This window comes from Triturus cristatus, chromosome 5_2 (genome assembly GCF_964204655.1).
Source record: "Triturus cristatus chromosome 5_2, aTriCri1.1, whole genome shotgun sequence".
Lineage (NCBI taxonomy): Eukaryota > Metazoa > Chordata > Amphibia > Caudata > Salamandridae > Triturus > Triturus cristatus.
Genome location: NC_140588.1, coordinates 327,863,063 through 327,879,691, shown reverse-complemented (window position 1 = coordinate 327,879,691; position 16,629 = coordinate 327,863,063). Strand labels below are relative to the sequence as shown.

At 42.7% G+C, this 16,629-nt stretch overlaps 1 protein-coding gene across 1 annotated transcript; it reads right to left on the bottom strand.

Moving 5' to 3' along the window:
• Positions 1 to 272: 272 nt before the first annotated feature.
• On the bottom strand, positions 273 to 15,005 carry RBM24 (RNA binding motif protein 24). Its single transcript, XM_085607079.1, has 4 exons — positions 14,612 to 15,005; positions 12,926 to 13,049; positions 7,814 to 7,868; positions 273 to 2,719 (listed from the first exon to the last, which is right to left on the bottom strand). The coding sequence occupies exons 1-4, from the start codon at positions 14,777 to 14,779 to the stop codon at positions 2,377 to 2,379; spliced, it is 690 nt and encodes a 229-aa protein (XP_085463205.1). The 5' UTR covers positions 14,780 to 15,005; the 3' UTR covers positions 273 to 2,376.
• Positions 15,006 to 16,629: the final 1,624 nt, after the last annotated feature.

Here is a 16,629-nt window from a genome sequence, read left to right as displayed (position 1 = left end):
ACAAAATAAATGAAAGTCCTACACAGATTTCAGTTTTGTGCAATGGATAAAACTCACTGGTGCTCCTTTCTACCTCAGTTAGCAGGCCATACTTTATGAGTAACCACACTCGGGCTATCGATTTTACTTATATTAAGATTGATTATCAAATGCATTTTAACACCCCCCACAGACTACACCACCACCCCCCCACAAAAAAAACCCCACGCCCTCGCGCAATGCGCTCACAGCACTATAATTTTCCTCTAAAGATAGTCATAAACAGGACAGACTTGATTATTCGTTTTTTTAATTTTGCTTAATACAGGTGAATAGGAGATCCGAAATTATGTAAAGCAATATATGAAATAAATAATCTGCACATGAGATACTTCCCACGTCGACATTACATAACACTGGCTTGTATTCTGAATACTTAAAATGAATCCAGTGACAGGATAGTTAGAAGTCCATAAAAATGCTGTCTTCCCTTGTACGAAATTGTTCAAGTATAAAAATCCAATACAGTGTAAAATATTAAATTTAGGTCAAGAATAAAAAATGCAAGTATTGCAGTTTTGAGTCATCTTATAAAGCAGCATTTTCTAGTTAAACAATAAACATACAAATGAGCGAAAATGTATGCTCTCCATTTGGAAGAACTTCACATGAGAAAAGAAAGAAACTGTAGTACATTTCAAAATGTAAATGGCGACGGCTAGTTCCATCATGCAGTGCACATACAGAATTTAAATAAATCCAAGTCAACCTCTTCAATTGAATAGGTCAATACTAAATATGCTACATCTAAACCTACAAAATAATTTATGCCATGAGATGAATACTCATTTTACATCACTGAACCCAAAGTTAAGGCCTTTAAAGAACAGTGCGGTAAAACGTCAAAAATAAATATGTTTAAATAGCATTATATTTAAGGCACAGTATGAACCACAACATTAAACCTTGTAGAATTGCAGTCCGATAAACGCACCTTGTGCTGCATATTCACCAATAAATACACCATGTTAATATTATTCTGAAATTATTTATATAAAAAAAAAAAAAAATAGTAGACCGACCTTTTTCCAAACATGGAGAACAGAAATTCCTTCAACTCAAGTAAAAAGGTCAGGATATGTATAGCATATCATGACTTTTACCATAATATATTGTGGGTGAAGAGACATTTTGATTTTTCTGGTCTTACATCTTTGGTATATAACAAAACTGTTTTACCCACAGACTGACATGGACCTTCATTCTTACACTGGCCAGTGCTGTTGGTAAGAGCATTTATCATAGTTCAGTGCTTAAAATGGAACCAGCAACACTGACCAGTCAGAGGCAAGTTGCTGCAGGGAAAAGCAAGGGCAGGGAAATGAGATGCTGTAAACTATTACAGCCCAGCTAGGAGTTCAAAATATAAAGTACATTATACATACCCTGATGCACACTGCTAGAAACAAGAACTCAATAGCAGCCCCGGACCCAAAAGGGTTAAACCCAGCAGGCCTTCTCTTGCCTCTGTTCACAAGCTATGAATAGAGGCAGTAAACAGAAGAGAAGCTTGCTGCAGTATCACTGCTGATCCCGTTTCAGAACAGAAAAGCTGACACCAGCAGTTAAAAGTTTCCCAAAAGTGGAACAGGATGGGGATAGGGATTAGTGAGTGACAAGCTCAAACAAGCACAAGTGATGTGCCCTTTCCAGAACTGTCTGTGTTATTGATTGTCTGTACAGCTGCTGCACCGGCTCATTCCACATCGCTTGTTTCGCAGTTCCGCTTGTCCAGGGCACCGACGAGAAACCTCTTATGGTGCCGGTCCATCCTGTGGCTGGCGCGCCCTGTGCCTCGATTGTTTAATGCCTGTTCAGTTAGAGCGCAGAGCTTGCACTTTAGGAGTTCTAGAGGCCATAGTGTCAAACAAAACAAAAAAAAAAAAAGTTTAATTGGTGCTTTCAACACAAGAAAGTCTGTTTTTATGCCATAGATATTGCTGTGATGCTTTTGTCCTTGGTTCAACTTGTCGAAAAACGTAATTTTATGCTTGTAAAAGGCAGTTAGCTTCCCTGATATTGTAAAAAATATACCTCCGAGGTTTTTCTTAACACATAGTACTCAACAGTCTCTTGCCACTGCTCCAACTGTATACGTTTCCATCTCCTTCAGAACACGCGAAGGGGATCTCCTCTCCGCCTTCACTATCTGTAATCAACATGATTCGAATGCATACTGTACAGAGACGCTGGAATAAAAATGTTGCTTTCTTCTAGCATTGCCCCCTCCCCCGCCCCTTAAAGCTGCATTTATTAGTTAACAGTCTCTTTACTACTGAAACTGGAAGGCTGAAAATCTGAAGGAAATAAATAAGTTTTTTGCAGAAGTCCAAGATACTATTGCATACGGTCAGTCTGCAACTGCTGTGGCTGGTACTGGCCAAAGGCGGCGGCTGCTGCAGCAGCTGAGCCAGGTACTGCAGCTGCAAGGGGCTGCTGTACTGCATAACCATAGCCCGCAGCGGTAACGTAGCCAGCGGCAGCAGGGGAGGCGGCATACGGGTACTGCTCGTAGGCAGCGGCAGCCGCTGCAGCGGCGGCAGAGTATTGTGCATAGGCGGCTCCAGTGTAATCAATGTATGGCGACGTGGAAGCAGCAGCGGCAGCCGCAGGCTGGACATGGGGAATCATAACTCCTGGCTGCATGAAAGCCTGAGGGTAGACATAATGTGCAGGAATCCTGTGGCAAACAAAAGGAAACAGTTACTCTTGATTAACAGCCAACACCCAAGGCTAGAAAACAAACTCCTTTAAGTGGAGAACATCGTTATAGGGTTGCCACAATAATTCAGTGCCTCAAGAGATGTCTCACGTTCTAACAGAGTCCCACTTCACGGTTTGATTTGAAGCACAAAATTAACAGTTTGCAGAGTCTCAAATTTTTGGGAGTAACATTTGTAAGAACCCAATAATAGGGCAAATGAAGGGAAAACGTACATGCAGTTGCTACTAACATTTAGAACAGTGGTGTCAAAACATTACAGTGGCAGCTGAACGGCCATCTTAGGACATTTTCGAGTTTGTAACCTTCAACTGCATTCAAGAACAAAAAGATAAACCTATTGCAAGATCGTATCGTGGCAACCCTAATTAAAAAGCATTGCTATGCAGATTCTGCACACATTAATTTCTCTGCAACCTCAAAAAAACCATTAACGGCAGGCGGCAGGAAAACTAAAAACATCACAGTGTAAACACAGCAGAAATCACACCTCCACAACGATCTACATATGCAAATAAATAAGTTTAAAGAAACGGTAGGGTAGGGTAGGATGATTTTCCTTCACTGTTTGCATGGCATGTTACCAATGACTTGACTAGGTCTCCAAAAACACAAGCCATTGAAAGAAAAGACCACACTATTCCAGCTGAGACCGCAAACTCAAAAACACAGCAATACACTTTGCCATTTCTAAGATGTAGTCAACAAGTACTGTTAGTGGTGTGCCATTAAAGTGATATATAGGAATATTTAACCACAATCTAATTTTAAAAACATTCAGTGCTAACTAAATAGGATGGCCCTGAAAGTACAATGCACACATACATGCCATCAAATTATGCATGGCACGAATACGTAGGTAGTAGCTCAGAGAACCAAAAGCATAGACAGCTTTTGGTGTCATTTAGGTCCAGACTGGGCTGAGAAAAAAAAAAACTCCAGTTTAATAAAAATAAATGATAATCTGGCAGAGGACAATAATGAAATCTGGTTCAACAGCCATGAAAGCGTTTTACAAGGTTCTTTGGACAGCCTCCTGGACGCCACACAGCCAAGAAAAGCATCACTTTTTGATTTAACCAGTGCCACCAAGCATGGAATCGGACTGCGTGGGTGGGTGTTATGAGCACGCCCAATAAGCCACTGTGGTAAGGGACTCTAGGTATGAACCACAGGCATTGCCCCTTCATAGAGCGAATGGTGAGAACACCAGATCTAACCAAGGAGCACAAGATGGCAGGATGTAGAGACAAGATTGAACTTGGGGAAAAATCATATTGCAAAGAAAAATATAAACATGTGCAGCTTTATACTCCATTTAAGTGAAGTCAATGCAAAGGGGAACATTCTTGTTATCCACTATGTCACAGCATTCAGCAGCATGCCTGGGTTTAGATTTTTATCAAATAAACTCACATGTAGGGCAAAGTACTCTTAACCAGGAAACATTTGTCAGATGCTGCATTATTGCCAATTACTATACGACTATTATAAAAAAAAAAAAAAAAAACACGGAACTAGTCTATCGTGCGCACGCACATTAAAAACTATGGCAGCAAGGTCAACTTCTCGAGCATGCGAAACACAAGCAACAGGTGGCTTCTTGCAAAAGCCAGTCTACTGAAAATGAACCCTGCAAGAGATCCTGGTGCTCCATACTTTTCTAAGGAGTGACTGGCAGAGCCGGCTGCTCTCGGTCTATTTATGGTCCGTGTCAAGGGGAAGCAAGAAGCTTTATATGGCAAAGTCACTACAAAGTGGTACTTTTTTAAAAGCAAGCATGCGTACTCCGAGCCAAGTGGAAATCCAAAGGACTGCAAGAAAGTAAAAACGTGTGGCATCGTCAAAAAGAAATAGATATCAAAAATAACACAAAAAAAACCTGTGAAGAGACCCACGACTGCTCTTCAGAGAGTCAGAGGAACGAGCGCCATATCTAGAAAGTGATCATTTAGAAAACGTGACAGGGGAACGCTGCCAGAACATCTGCAGTACCATACCCGCCTTTCAAATTTAGGGACAATTACATTTAAACAATCACTTCAACTGCATAATCCTAAATTCACGTCATTCCTCTGCTCCGCACACAACCATCCTTAAAGATATATTATTACGTTGCTCTTAATATAATGCATATTGATTGTAAGGAAGTACCTACAATAATCCCATTACTGCATCAGTGAAGGCAAAAAAGGGTGGGGGCTTAAGAGTAGCATTGGTGTCAAACAAAGCAGACGAAAAGAAACATCTGTCCCAGACCATGGCCGCACTCCAATAAATACAAAACAAGATGGCGTATGCATGTAGCAAAGCACAGGTGTTGCCCGGCACCGATCCACTAGCTTCTGATGCAGACTGACACCAGTATCCACTCGCTGTCCCAGCACCAGATTAGAACAAGCAATAGACGAAATCTGAGCAGGGTGGAAGGGGACCCCTCAAATCTGCATACACTTTTAAACAGGGAGGAGTACCTCAACGCCGCCCAAATACAACTGCTAGGTTGTTTTTGTAGAAAATAGTTTACTCTGCAGGGAGGAGAATGGAAGAGAATCAAAATGAGCATGCAGAAACACCAGGGAAAACCAAACTAACTCTGTGGTTGGTTTGCTACAATAATTTCTGCTCGTGCACCACTCCCTAAGCAAAAGACAAACCAGTGGCAATGAAATAAGTGTCAATTTAGCCATAGTACTAAATGAATAGTATTTAGGTCCTCACAAGTTATTACCAAACTCAGATGTGTGCCCTTCTTCAGAAAGTCAGATGCCGGAGCCAGTGTTCACAGCTACACAGGCCCCAGAGAAGGTTCTCAGATCACCATGCATTGGGTTGTGGTAAAACTGCTGCACATGCAAATACAAATGAAGCAAAACATTTCCCAGCAGGGAGTGGAGTCTCGAATAGCTTTGTCCTACAAACAAAATCAAAACAGTTGAATATCAAAATAGAAAAAGGTAAACCTGACGCACAGAAGCCTGAAGTCTATTTAGGAATAGATGTGTTCTGCTGACTTTATAGCACAGGGTCCCGTGATTCCATGTCATGAGACAGCGTTTCCAGATTGTAGCTTTACAGGTACGAATCGTTACCATTATGTGATAGTTGAAGGTGGTCAAGGAAAGAAAAGCAGGACTAAAAGCACCAATATGCATTAGGTTGTCATACAAAAGCCTAGGACTGGAAACACTTCCAGTGAGGACATGGAGCAGGCAGCAGAAGTTCAACTGGCAGACCAATATAAAGCATGCGCTCACTGGTGTAATGGGACTTTTTAGGGCCAAAACAAATTTCTAAAAGGTTTTTTCCATAACCTTCAGAATGAATCACAGAAATGTGTAGGTTTTCTTGAAACCCAGCTCAGCGAAAAAAGCTTTTCATCCTTCCAAATTCAATAACAGGCCAATCGGGGAGTTTGGCAAAACTGGAGATTAGCCAACCTTAAAATGTGGTCTGGGGCAACTCATGGGATTGTACACTAATTAGGTTTATTTCCAATCCTCAATTGGGAAGAACACGTTTTTGGTTGCACAAAGAAAGCATTGTAAATAAATCAGGACAAGTTTATTTACGTTTCAGACTATAAAAGCAAAAGAAAGGCGTGGAGGAGGTGATAAAAGTAAGCAATATAAAGCGCTGCCCTAATATTGTGATCACCATGGTCTAACCTTTCACAGTAGTGATAGTGAACTGACTTCAGTGATCCAACCATAAGTCTAGTCCTTGACTATTCAAGACCAGAACATTAAAAAGTACTCATACCGTAAAAGCCGCAAGGCTCTCAACCGCACTAAACCCAGTTTTCTTGCAAGTGCCCACTCCTACCTTCGAAAGGATTAGAAAAGTGCACATAATTAAGATAACTGGCTTAATTTTAACAATGATGAAGACTGCAATGTGCATTATTTTACTTGGAACGTTCTGGGGATGTTCTGTGCAGACAAGCTATGTGCTTGAAAAGAAAGAACATTTTATCCAGAACAATGTTCATCGAGGTCTAGATGCCTCGCAGATGATAGTGAAGACCAGCTTCAGCACCAGTGAGATTATATCCACTGTTTCAGGCTCAGATTACCTCAAGCGGTTTTCAGTCTAGCATTCAAAATCAGCAATCTGCTGTTTTTCACTTATATTGCATTCACAAATAGGTCTCCTTTTGCGTTTGCAAAAAAATGAAGGCACATTTGCAGGAGGAAAAAAAATATAAGATTGGTGGGTCAGGTGCTAGATTTTGGAAAATTCTAGTTCCGAGTGTTTGCTATGTCCAAAACTCAGAAGTATGATGAAATCGAAAATTAGACGGCCAGTGTGGAAGCACAAGGTTAATAAAAACAAAAGAACCACCAAACAAAAACAGACAACATGCAAGCATTAAAGCTCATTTTCTTATGAAAAAAATCCACACAAAAGGTAGCACTCACTACAAAAAATGTCAAAGACAGGCTACAGCTTCAAAGCAAACCAGTCCTATTGCTCACCACGAAAAACGTCACTCCTCAAAACAAAACCAAATCCAAAATCCACTACAGCGTTCAAATCCAAAATAAAAGCACACATTTTAGCTAACACCACTTCAGGGCTGTAATCGGAAAAAAGCACACCGATGTCTATTGGCTAGAATGACAAAAAAATGGAAACGTACATGCATCATTAATCACCATTTTAGCTTGAATGTTTACTGGTTACACAGTTTAATTCCAAACAGAACTATTCCACCTGCTTATCATCAAAGCCTTCTGATCAGTTATCGTAACTGATAACCATCCCTGTCAGATTAGAAAGAGATAAATACAGTTGAGTCAAGCGGAAACTTAAGGGAGAAAGAAAGATGGGGAATCAGTCCGTGCCTTTGCATTAACAGGGTCGGACTGCGGTCCGAACAAATAGACCGTACAGTAATAACATTAAAAAGTCACATTATCGGGAAAGTCATTTAAATGATATTGAGTCAGTATAAGTGACGGGCCAGAGGAGGTCTGGGGCTTTAGGTCGTCTGACACTTCCAAAACTCAGTCAATAAAACACATTCTAAAACAGGTTTACTAGACTTACCCAAAAGGCCTCTGGATAAGTGCTGGGTGAATCTGCTGAACTCCAAAGGCAAACCCTGAAAAACATTGCAATCTGCACATTAGGATGAAATTTTAACAATCATCAATTTAAAGATGCTTTAATTGTAAACTGCATTAGAGCGAAAAAAAAAAAAAAAAAGTAGGTAGGCAGCACTGAAACACGTTTTGGTTAATCTTTGTGTGTGTGTGTGTGTGTGTGTGTGTGTGTGTGTGTGTGTGGGGGGGGGGGGCGGGCAGGGTGGATCCACTATAGAAACCCAATTTGTTCTGCACTTGGCATTCCACTGGCAATAATGGGTATCATGGTAGCATTTCTGAGCAGCAACTGAGGTCCCCTCACTAACTCTGAACAGCAGTTTTGCTAGTCTGTTACAGAGGGCCCGAGGAGCAGCACGTTTCTTTAAGACCACGTTGAATGTGCCACTTGAGATCTGCTGGAATGGATGGGGTGTATGCCTCTTCATCTACTAGCACACTAATGAAATAATCATTGGCAAAGCCAACAGGTCTCACCTATGCAAAAAGCTAATTGCTTTGGCGATGTGTTTTATCCAAGTTGTACACCAACGTGGCAGCTGTCCAACATGGCTAATTGTTAGTGGCAGGGAGTGGCGGTGAGCGGAATTCCAAAGAATGGAGTAGTGCAGAGTGACGTGGCATAGATTGTCATGTATTGGAGTGGCAGAGAGTGCAGTTGCATAGACTGGCGTACGGTGCAGTGGCGTAGAGTGTTTCAGAGAGCAGTGGGGTGCTTAAACATTAGATAGTGAAAGAACCTATAAGTGATCCCTTCAATACCTGGTAGATTTACACTAGGTATATGTTAATGTGGTGTATTGTTCTTTATGTTTTCTGGACAGTCGTTGTAAAGAAATATGAAAAGAGATGCATATTTAGATATATGAAAAATAATATATTTAAAACAATTTGATATTTGTGTTGTGTCAGTGGTTTTAAGATATATTTCTTGTAAGATTTGTGTCATTTGAGTCAGGAGAAGTTTCCCCAGATATTGAAGAGATCACTTCTAGGCCCTTCCAGTATACCGGATAACCCCATTATATTCAATGGTGTGATGTAGAGAACAGTGGCATAGAATTAAGCAGCGTACAATGCAGTGTTGTAGACTGTAGTGCCGTAGACTAGTGTTGCACAGTAGAGTGCAGTGGAACAGAGTGTAGCACAGAGTGCAGTGTTGTAGAGTAGAGTGGCACAGAGCGCAGTGGCGCAGGGTAGAGTATTGTGCCGTAAAGTGCAGTGCTGTAGAGTGAAGTGATGCAGAGTAAAGTGGTGTAGAGTGCAATGCGTAGAGCACACTGGCATTCAATGTTGTAGTGCAACGTAGAGTGGCGTTGAATTTAGTGTCACGGGGTGCAGTGAGGCACAGAGTGCAATGGCATAGAGTACAGGGTGCAGAATTGAACGCAACGGCGTAGAGTGGTGCAGATTAGAGTGATACAGAGTAGCAAAGTACAGTGGACGGGTGTGAAGAGTGCATTGGCGGAGAATGTTGCATGTGTATAGCGGGATAGAGTGCAACGCCATAGAATTCAGTGGTCCATAATGCAGCATCATATAAACCAGTGACGTAGATTGTAGTGGTGCATAGTAGAGTGCAGTGGCGTAGACTAGTGCAGAGTTCCATAGAATTCAGTGATGTAGATTGGCAGAGTGCAGTGGCGTAGAGTGCAGCTGTTTAGAGTGGAATGGCGTAGACTGCAGTGGCAAAGGTTAGATTGTTTCAGAGTGAAGTGGAGTAGAGCGGAGTGGCGCAGGGTAGAGTGAATTGGTTAGAGCAGCTATACAGCAATGGTGTAGAGCGCAGTGGTGCAGATTAAATTAGAGTGGCGTACAGTGGAATGGAGTAGAGCACAGGAGAGTGGAGTGGTACAGAGTAGAGTGCATTGGCAAAGAGTGCAGCAATATTGAGTGCAGAGTGACGTAAAGTGGAGTTGTGCAGAGAGGAGTGGCCTCAACTGGAGTGGCGTAGCGATGAAGAGTGCAGTGGTGTAGAGTTGTACAGTGCAGTAAGCAGAATTGAGTAGAGTGCAGTGGCGTGGTGCAAAGTAGAGTGGCATATGCACACTGCCATTACAATTTGCAGTTGAAATGACCATTACATTAGCACAAAGTTTTAGTAATAAAACTACACAGCACAAACTAGGAGTGGAAATGGTATAACCTAGTGTATTGATTAGGCCACGCTAAAGTATCTTTCTAACACACTACAGAATTAACAAAAAAGTGCATAATTTGTGCATTACTAGTTGATATATCGTGAAATACTAGCACAGTCCAAGAGGAAAGAAAAAAAATAAAAAATAAAGAAAAGAAAAACTTTCCTACCCCCAGGATCTATCTAGATAGTCACATAAACCCACTTGCTTTGAAATCAGAGAAAAAAAAGTAAACACCAAGCTACTTTGGAAGACAGATCCCGACATTGGACCTCCGTCAAATGTAACAAGATAAGAACAAGATTTATAGGCCTGTTTACAGAAAGGAGCACGTGTGGAAGAATACAAGGAGAGGTAGTTTGAATAGCCTAAATGCTCCATAGGAGGGACAAACTCAAGCTGGGCAGCCTAAAACAAATAGAGCCAGCAAACAGAGAGCCAGAACATGTGAGTAACAAACTACAAAGTCAAATGGTAAGCAACCGGCAGAATGCATTCCCAGGGAAGCTTTCTGAATGTCCAAGAGGTTTTTAGCAAACCTGACAGCTGCACTGGCTGGTAGGCTTCGCACTAAAGAAACAGCGGTTTGTCTTTCTGTAAAGTAGTGCAAAAGAGAGCGCGAGGAAAAGTGGGTTCAGCAGATCGTACATTCTACAAGATCTGGAATGCAACGGAAAACAAGCATTGGCATAGCCAATAGGTCTTGCCTTTGGGACTTTAGGAATACTTAGAAATTGCAACACATTATCCTGGGTGCTACAACATCTACTGTTCTTTAACGTGGAAGCTTGGACACTAATGGGCACATTATAGCACTGCATTAAGTACTTATTTAATGGTAGTCTGAACTCGCATCTGAAAGTGCTCTCATACACGAAAATGAAGGAAAGAAAACAAAGAAGAAAAAACAACAAAAAAAAAAAAATCCCCTTATGCACTCAGCTTGGAGATGTAACAATCAATCACAAAAGTGTCAACTACGGCACAACAATACACACCAGGAACAACATCACCGATATTAAGTGTCACTCAGTTAAGTAGGGTTGTTTGCTTCACTAACTTACATATCAGGGTCAACTTAACCCCTTCAGTGCCACGCCCTTTCCCCGCCCTGTGCCGGGCGTTGCATTAGCGGGCGGGGTTCATGACGAGATAGTCTCGTCATGGGCACAGCGCAACCGCGCTCCATGACGAGACCATCTCGTCATGGGCACTGAAGCGGTTAAGACTCATGTAAACAGTATTGGTCCTTACCCACCACACGTGTTGATGAATGTGGTCCCCTGGTTAGAATGGAGCAATAAAAAATTAAAAAAGCAAGGACAGAGAAGAGCAAAAGCAAGGGAATGAACAGACAAAAGAAAGACAGCAAGTGCCAGAAAGAAAAAAGAAAGAGCAAGCGAAAGAGCAATATCCGGGAACAGATACTCTAAGTATGACCCGGGGGCTGCATGCAGCCCTCTTGACCTTTATATACGACCCCATGGTCAACAGGAGCACTGGGCTCCTGTTTATTAGACCCTGCACTATAAATAGAGATATTAAATAGACAGGCAATCATTTATTTCGAGGTTAATTGGTGTTAAAGAAAGAATGCAACTAGTGAGGTCTGCGTTCAACTATAGAAACACCTACGTTTTAAAAGACATCTTACAGCAAAAATGTAAAATGACGAGTCTCAGCAAAATTCAAACCAAAAGTGTATTTAATTAACATGCAGACCCTTTTCACCTTAGTACAATTCATTATATCTGTGCATTGAGAAGTATCAATTTAAAGAGATAGTTAAAAGGAAAAAAAAAAAAAAAGGGAGGGAATGTGAAATTAAGACAATTGCCTAGTATCGTAATTTGGAAAAGGGGGGAATCTGAAATTAATCCCTGGTTTCCTGGTTCTACATTGTTCAATACAACCACTAGATGTATATCCCTTCGCTTACACCTATCTTACCGCCAATCCGCCCCCCCACCGCCATCCCGCTAGCATTAATGCCCCCACCGCCATCCCGCTAGCATTAATGCAGCCTTCGGACACATCACAGACCAAACTTTTTGGCCCCTGGGAACATGTTTGGGAGTACCGATGCCCTAGGATCATATGCCAGGGCCTCAAAATTAACTGTCTTCCAGGCAGCGGCATGCAGCTCATTTAAAGAGAGAATTCGGTGCAAGTGGTGGTGACCCTTCACTTTCTGGTATACACCGTGACCACTAGAATTAGGAGATTCTGCAATTTTGTTTGTATAATTATCGATCTGCTGCATTGGCTACATAATCAATCATCTACTGAACAATCTGCAGATTTTAACATAATGGTTTCTAATTCAAAAGGATCAAAGCTACTAACAACATGGGAAGACGTTTGCATGGAGTGGAAGGCCCTTCGCAAAGGTTAATTGATGACGATCTTACAGTTGCTTATTTCCTACTGCAAACTAATGAATTGATACTATAAAAAGAAAAAGTGCCGCAATATTTGCCTTTTTCTTGCCGCATAATTTAGTCAAGCCTGCTGCATAATTTAGTCCTCATCCGACACATAATTTTTTAGCGGCCTTGATCTACACCTAGCAACACAAGGTTTTTCTCTGCCTCACTGACCGTGCATATAACGCTCGCCAGTTGAGAGCTTTGTGCACTAGCAAGTAGATCCTGCGGAAAAGGAACCTACAAGTGGAAATGTATACAATCACAAAAATCAGTGGATGACATTTTTGCTCAGATAAGATGTGCAAATATAGGCAATAAGCCAGCATGACGTATAATGCACAAAGCAAACTTAATTTAAGAAAATGTTACTCTTGTGAGACGGCATCGAACAATGTTTACCTCGATAACATTACAGTTCCCACTCAATGTACTGAGTGTCATGTCTTACTGTACAGATACTCTGATGACATGCAATGTTATTCTTACCTGGCTGCATTATTCTTGGCTTAGCCCCCAGGTATGCAAGGTTCACGTTGGCTTTTCTGCCATCAATGATGGGGTTGGGGTCTTTGCAAGCTCTTTCTGCAGCCCCTCGATCCGCCATGGTGACCTTAAAAATAAGTCAGTTGATTAAAATATTTAGTCTTCATGTATGCTTCTTCACGTCTTGATAAGTAGCATAACCCTCACGGTCAAACAAAAATGTGCAAACGTGCCGTTTCCTGAAACAAACATTCATGAATCATTACCAACTGAGCCAACCCATGGCACGTGCATAACATACACATTATCTGGCAAGCGTGAACTTACATAGGCCTTTTTCTTAGGGGCTTAAATAGTGCAAATTGTGCTCTCTGAGACTTTGAACATCTAGTAAGGATGAAGATAAATCTGACTGACATATCTTATGGTGGTGAACCATTCAAGTTATCACACAAGCTACACCATAAACACTTGTGTACACACTGCCTAACATTTCTATTAAAGCCTGGACATCCACGACACCGCTGGGATCCTGAGCCAAGTATAAATTCTATGTCACGATAGACATGTAACTAACACTACACCATTCTCGGTTACAAATGCGAAGTGACTTTGGCACACACACACAAAAACACGTGGATTAAGAATTTGGAAAAGTGCTAGTCACATTAGCTTCTCTAAAGGCTGGGCGGCAGGGCATAGGAGCGTAAGCATTTCTGAATCTTATCAGTCTTAACCTAATCAAACTAGTACTTAAAGATAAGGGTAAAGAAAATGGTGACCGCTTCATGTGACTATGGGATACACTGAACAGCGTACAGGAATACTACCCCACCCCCAATCTATTTTGGAGGACTTGTTCCCAGCTGTCCGAATTCAAGGTAGGACAGTCCCCGAGCCTGGCGGCAGCTGGCGACACCGGGAAAAAAATCAATTTAAAGCAATAGTATTAGGCCTGGAGTTAGGAGTGAGGTGCGCATTGCAAAACCCCTTCTTTACTGTAATCACAACGTGGTAGGTGATTTGTTTAGAAGCCATGTGCTGTGAGCCCGAAATGCTTATGCTCTAAAACGCGACGGAGTTTAAGGTTAAATAACGGACACTTTAGGCACAACCCAGGCTTTTGGAAGCAGTAACAGTTCACTTTAAACACAATATGTCGAATGGTTTCTAATTAAACTAACGCAAGGCAGCGCCAACTGCCAAAATGCTTGACTGGAGAGTGACGGGAGACAACGCAAGTATCAAAAATAATAAGTGTCATGTGAGAACGCAACGGTGAGTAAACACAACCGCGACACGTTTGATATTTAAAGACCAGGGGCCCAAGTATAAAACGTTTTCATTCGGAGAGGGGGGGGGGGGTGTCTTAATTAAACAAAGGGGAAAAGTGGGAACGCATAAAGCCCGCCGAGGCTGGCGGGAGCGGGGAACCACAATTCCACCTCGAACTCTGCGAGACTGTGTGTGGGTAAACGTGCCTAGGGATCCCTTTCAGGACTTAACAAAAGGTGCGACTATGACACAGGGGGGTGAACACGTAAGATGCCATTGCCATGTCCTTTAACCACAACCGACAAAGCGGAGCATCTTGGGATTGTTTACGCACACGTGGGAGTCCAACAATTTCTCCCCTAAAGAGTTGCTGGTGGTTTACAGTCCCCCTCGCCCCACGGACACATCACTTACAAATCCATATCCGCGGGACTTGCCAGTCTGGCGGTCGGTGATGACCACTGCCTCCTCGATTTCCCCGAAGACCTCGAAGTACTTGCGCAGGCTGGAGTCGGTAGTGTGGTAGGGCAGCCCCCCCACAAAGATCTTGGTGTAAGTGGTGTCCTTCTGCGTGCTGTGCATCTTCCTTGCTGCCTCCTTCTGCTGTCGCACTTTATATCACACAACAACAAGCCCTCTAGTCCCTGCCCTGCCTCTTCTCGGGGTGCTGTGGAGGTATGCAGGCGACGGAAAGTACAGTCAGATTCACTTGTTAGCCGTGGGGGCGTTAGGGGGTACTGCGAGGGCCTGGGCGCTTCTCGACGCCACACTGAAGCTCTCTCACCCTTGGCCTTCCCCTAAAAGAGTCAGCAGCAGCTTAGGCCACGCCTCTCCAGCTGTAGGCGGGGTTTGAGCATTAGTCGCTCGGTATTGGGCCGTTGGGGGCATGACGTATGGAGAAGGAAACTAACAGGTTGCCCGGCTGTTTTTGCCTAGCAGCTGTCGTAATGGAGCCCACACAGAAGGGAGGGAGGAGAGGTCACCTGTGCCTTCACAATCACCCCGCGCACACCACCAACAATCATCCACCAGCTGTTCCTGCCAACAGCTGGACACGTACTCCGCATGCCTTAAGAAGATGGCTTACGTTACACGCAGCGCGTGGGTTCACGCTGGGGATTGGCAAATGACTGGACAAAGCCTTATTACAGGTCTTCAAACCTAAAACGAAGGTTAAACTGTTCAGCTGGTTAAAGCACCTGTTGCAGACGGTACTTTCTCAGCTACAAAACTAGTGCACCAGGACAGTTATTTTGTTGACGATTTTAGGTAATGGGCATCATATTTTCGAGATGCAAACATACGTGATATGCCAAATTACAAACAAACGTGTATACAGTGCTGCAAATGAAAAAAAAGAAGTATCATGGGATCCCATAAATTGGAGTAAAGGGGTGACAACAGAAAGGGGGCGCAGTCACGGGGAGCGTAGTTTTACAGCAAACTTCTAATTGTTTTGTTAAATAGCTACCAAAGAAACTAGCAGCAAGGATTAACGAGATATTATATCACATCTACGTTACTTAATTTTTCACTCGATTTTAAAATATCTTCCTGACTTAATGCAACTGCCACAGCGCTCTTTGTGGGCCTAGCACGTTCTAGAGAACAATAGCAGTAAGAGAACTGCAGTGATTAATACACTTGCTGGAGAAATCTGTGTTCAAACTAGTCACAGGTGTGATTCATCGAAAAATAGCAAAGTTGGTTAATGTACCTGCTGAAAAGCCCACAATGTAATATGTAGGTCAGAGATTTGGATTAGATCTAAATGGCTCAGTGTGTTACTGCTTTGGTTACATAGACCCAGGGCACAAGTCGGGGGTATACACAGGTACACGGCGTCCACCCACTATTTTCATAGGGTGGGCGCCGGCCCCCCTGCCAAGAAGTTGCGCCCCACAGAAATATGCTGAACTTGCCCCGGTGTAATTTTCAGACACTGGGACACTTTCAGCAGTGCCTGTACATTGTCTGCTTTCCATTCCCACCAGCAACGTGCAAGCAGCAAATTGGGCTTTTTTCACCTCCAGCTGGGCCGAAGTTAAGGGGCCATCAGGCCTCCTTTTGTTTGAATAGCCTGACTGGAACTTCACACTTAAATGTAAATGCCACGCAGGGGAAACAAAGGAACACAGTGTTGTGTAGTTCCTATAAACCTATATAGGGCCTGCATGTTTAGACAACATGCACCGTAGGAGTGGTGTCCAGACTGATTCTAGACACCCCCACTGGGTATGTTAGCCTGTATACCAGCTAGCTCAGGGTGCCACTAAAAACCCCTCTTACCAAGGAGAGAATAGTTCTTGGCAACTATCGAACATGACAACCCTGATCCCTCAGGATCGTGGAAACAGTGCAATACTTTTCGCTCAGTCACTAGTGCTCACTTTGACTCAGAGAGATACACAGAATAAACAGTGGGATGTTTT

Bases quoted from the DNA above. Each gene is read 5' to 3' on its own strand.
- RBM24 (XM_085607079.1), bottom strand. From the start codon at position 14,779: ATGCACAGCACGCAGAAGGACACCACTTACACCAAGATCTTTGTGGGG. The intron at 13,050-14,611 runs GTAAGTGATGTG...CTTATTTTTAAG, and splicing joins AGTCCCGCGGATATGGATTT to GTCACCATGGCGGATCGAGG. The intron at 2,720-7,813 runs GTAAGTCTAGTA...TGTTTGCCACAG, and splicing joins CTTATCCAGAGGCCTTTTGG to GATTCCTGCACATTATGTCT.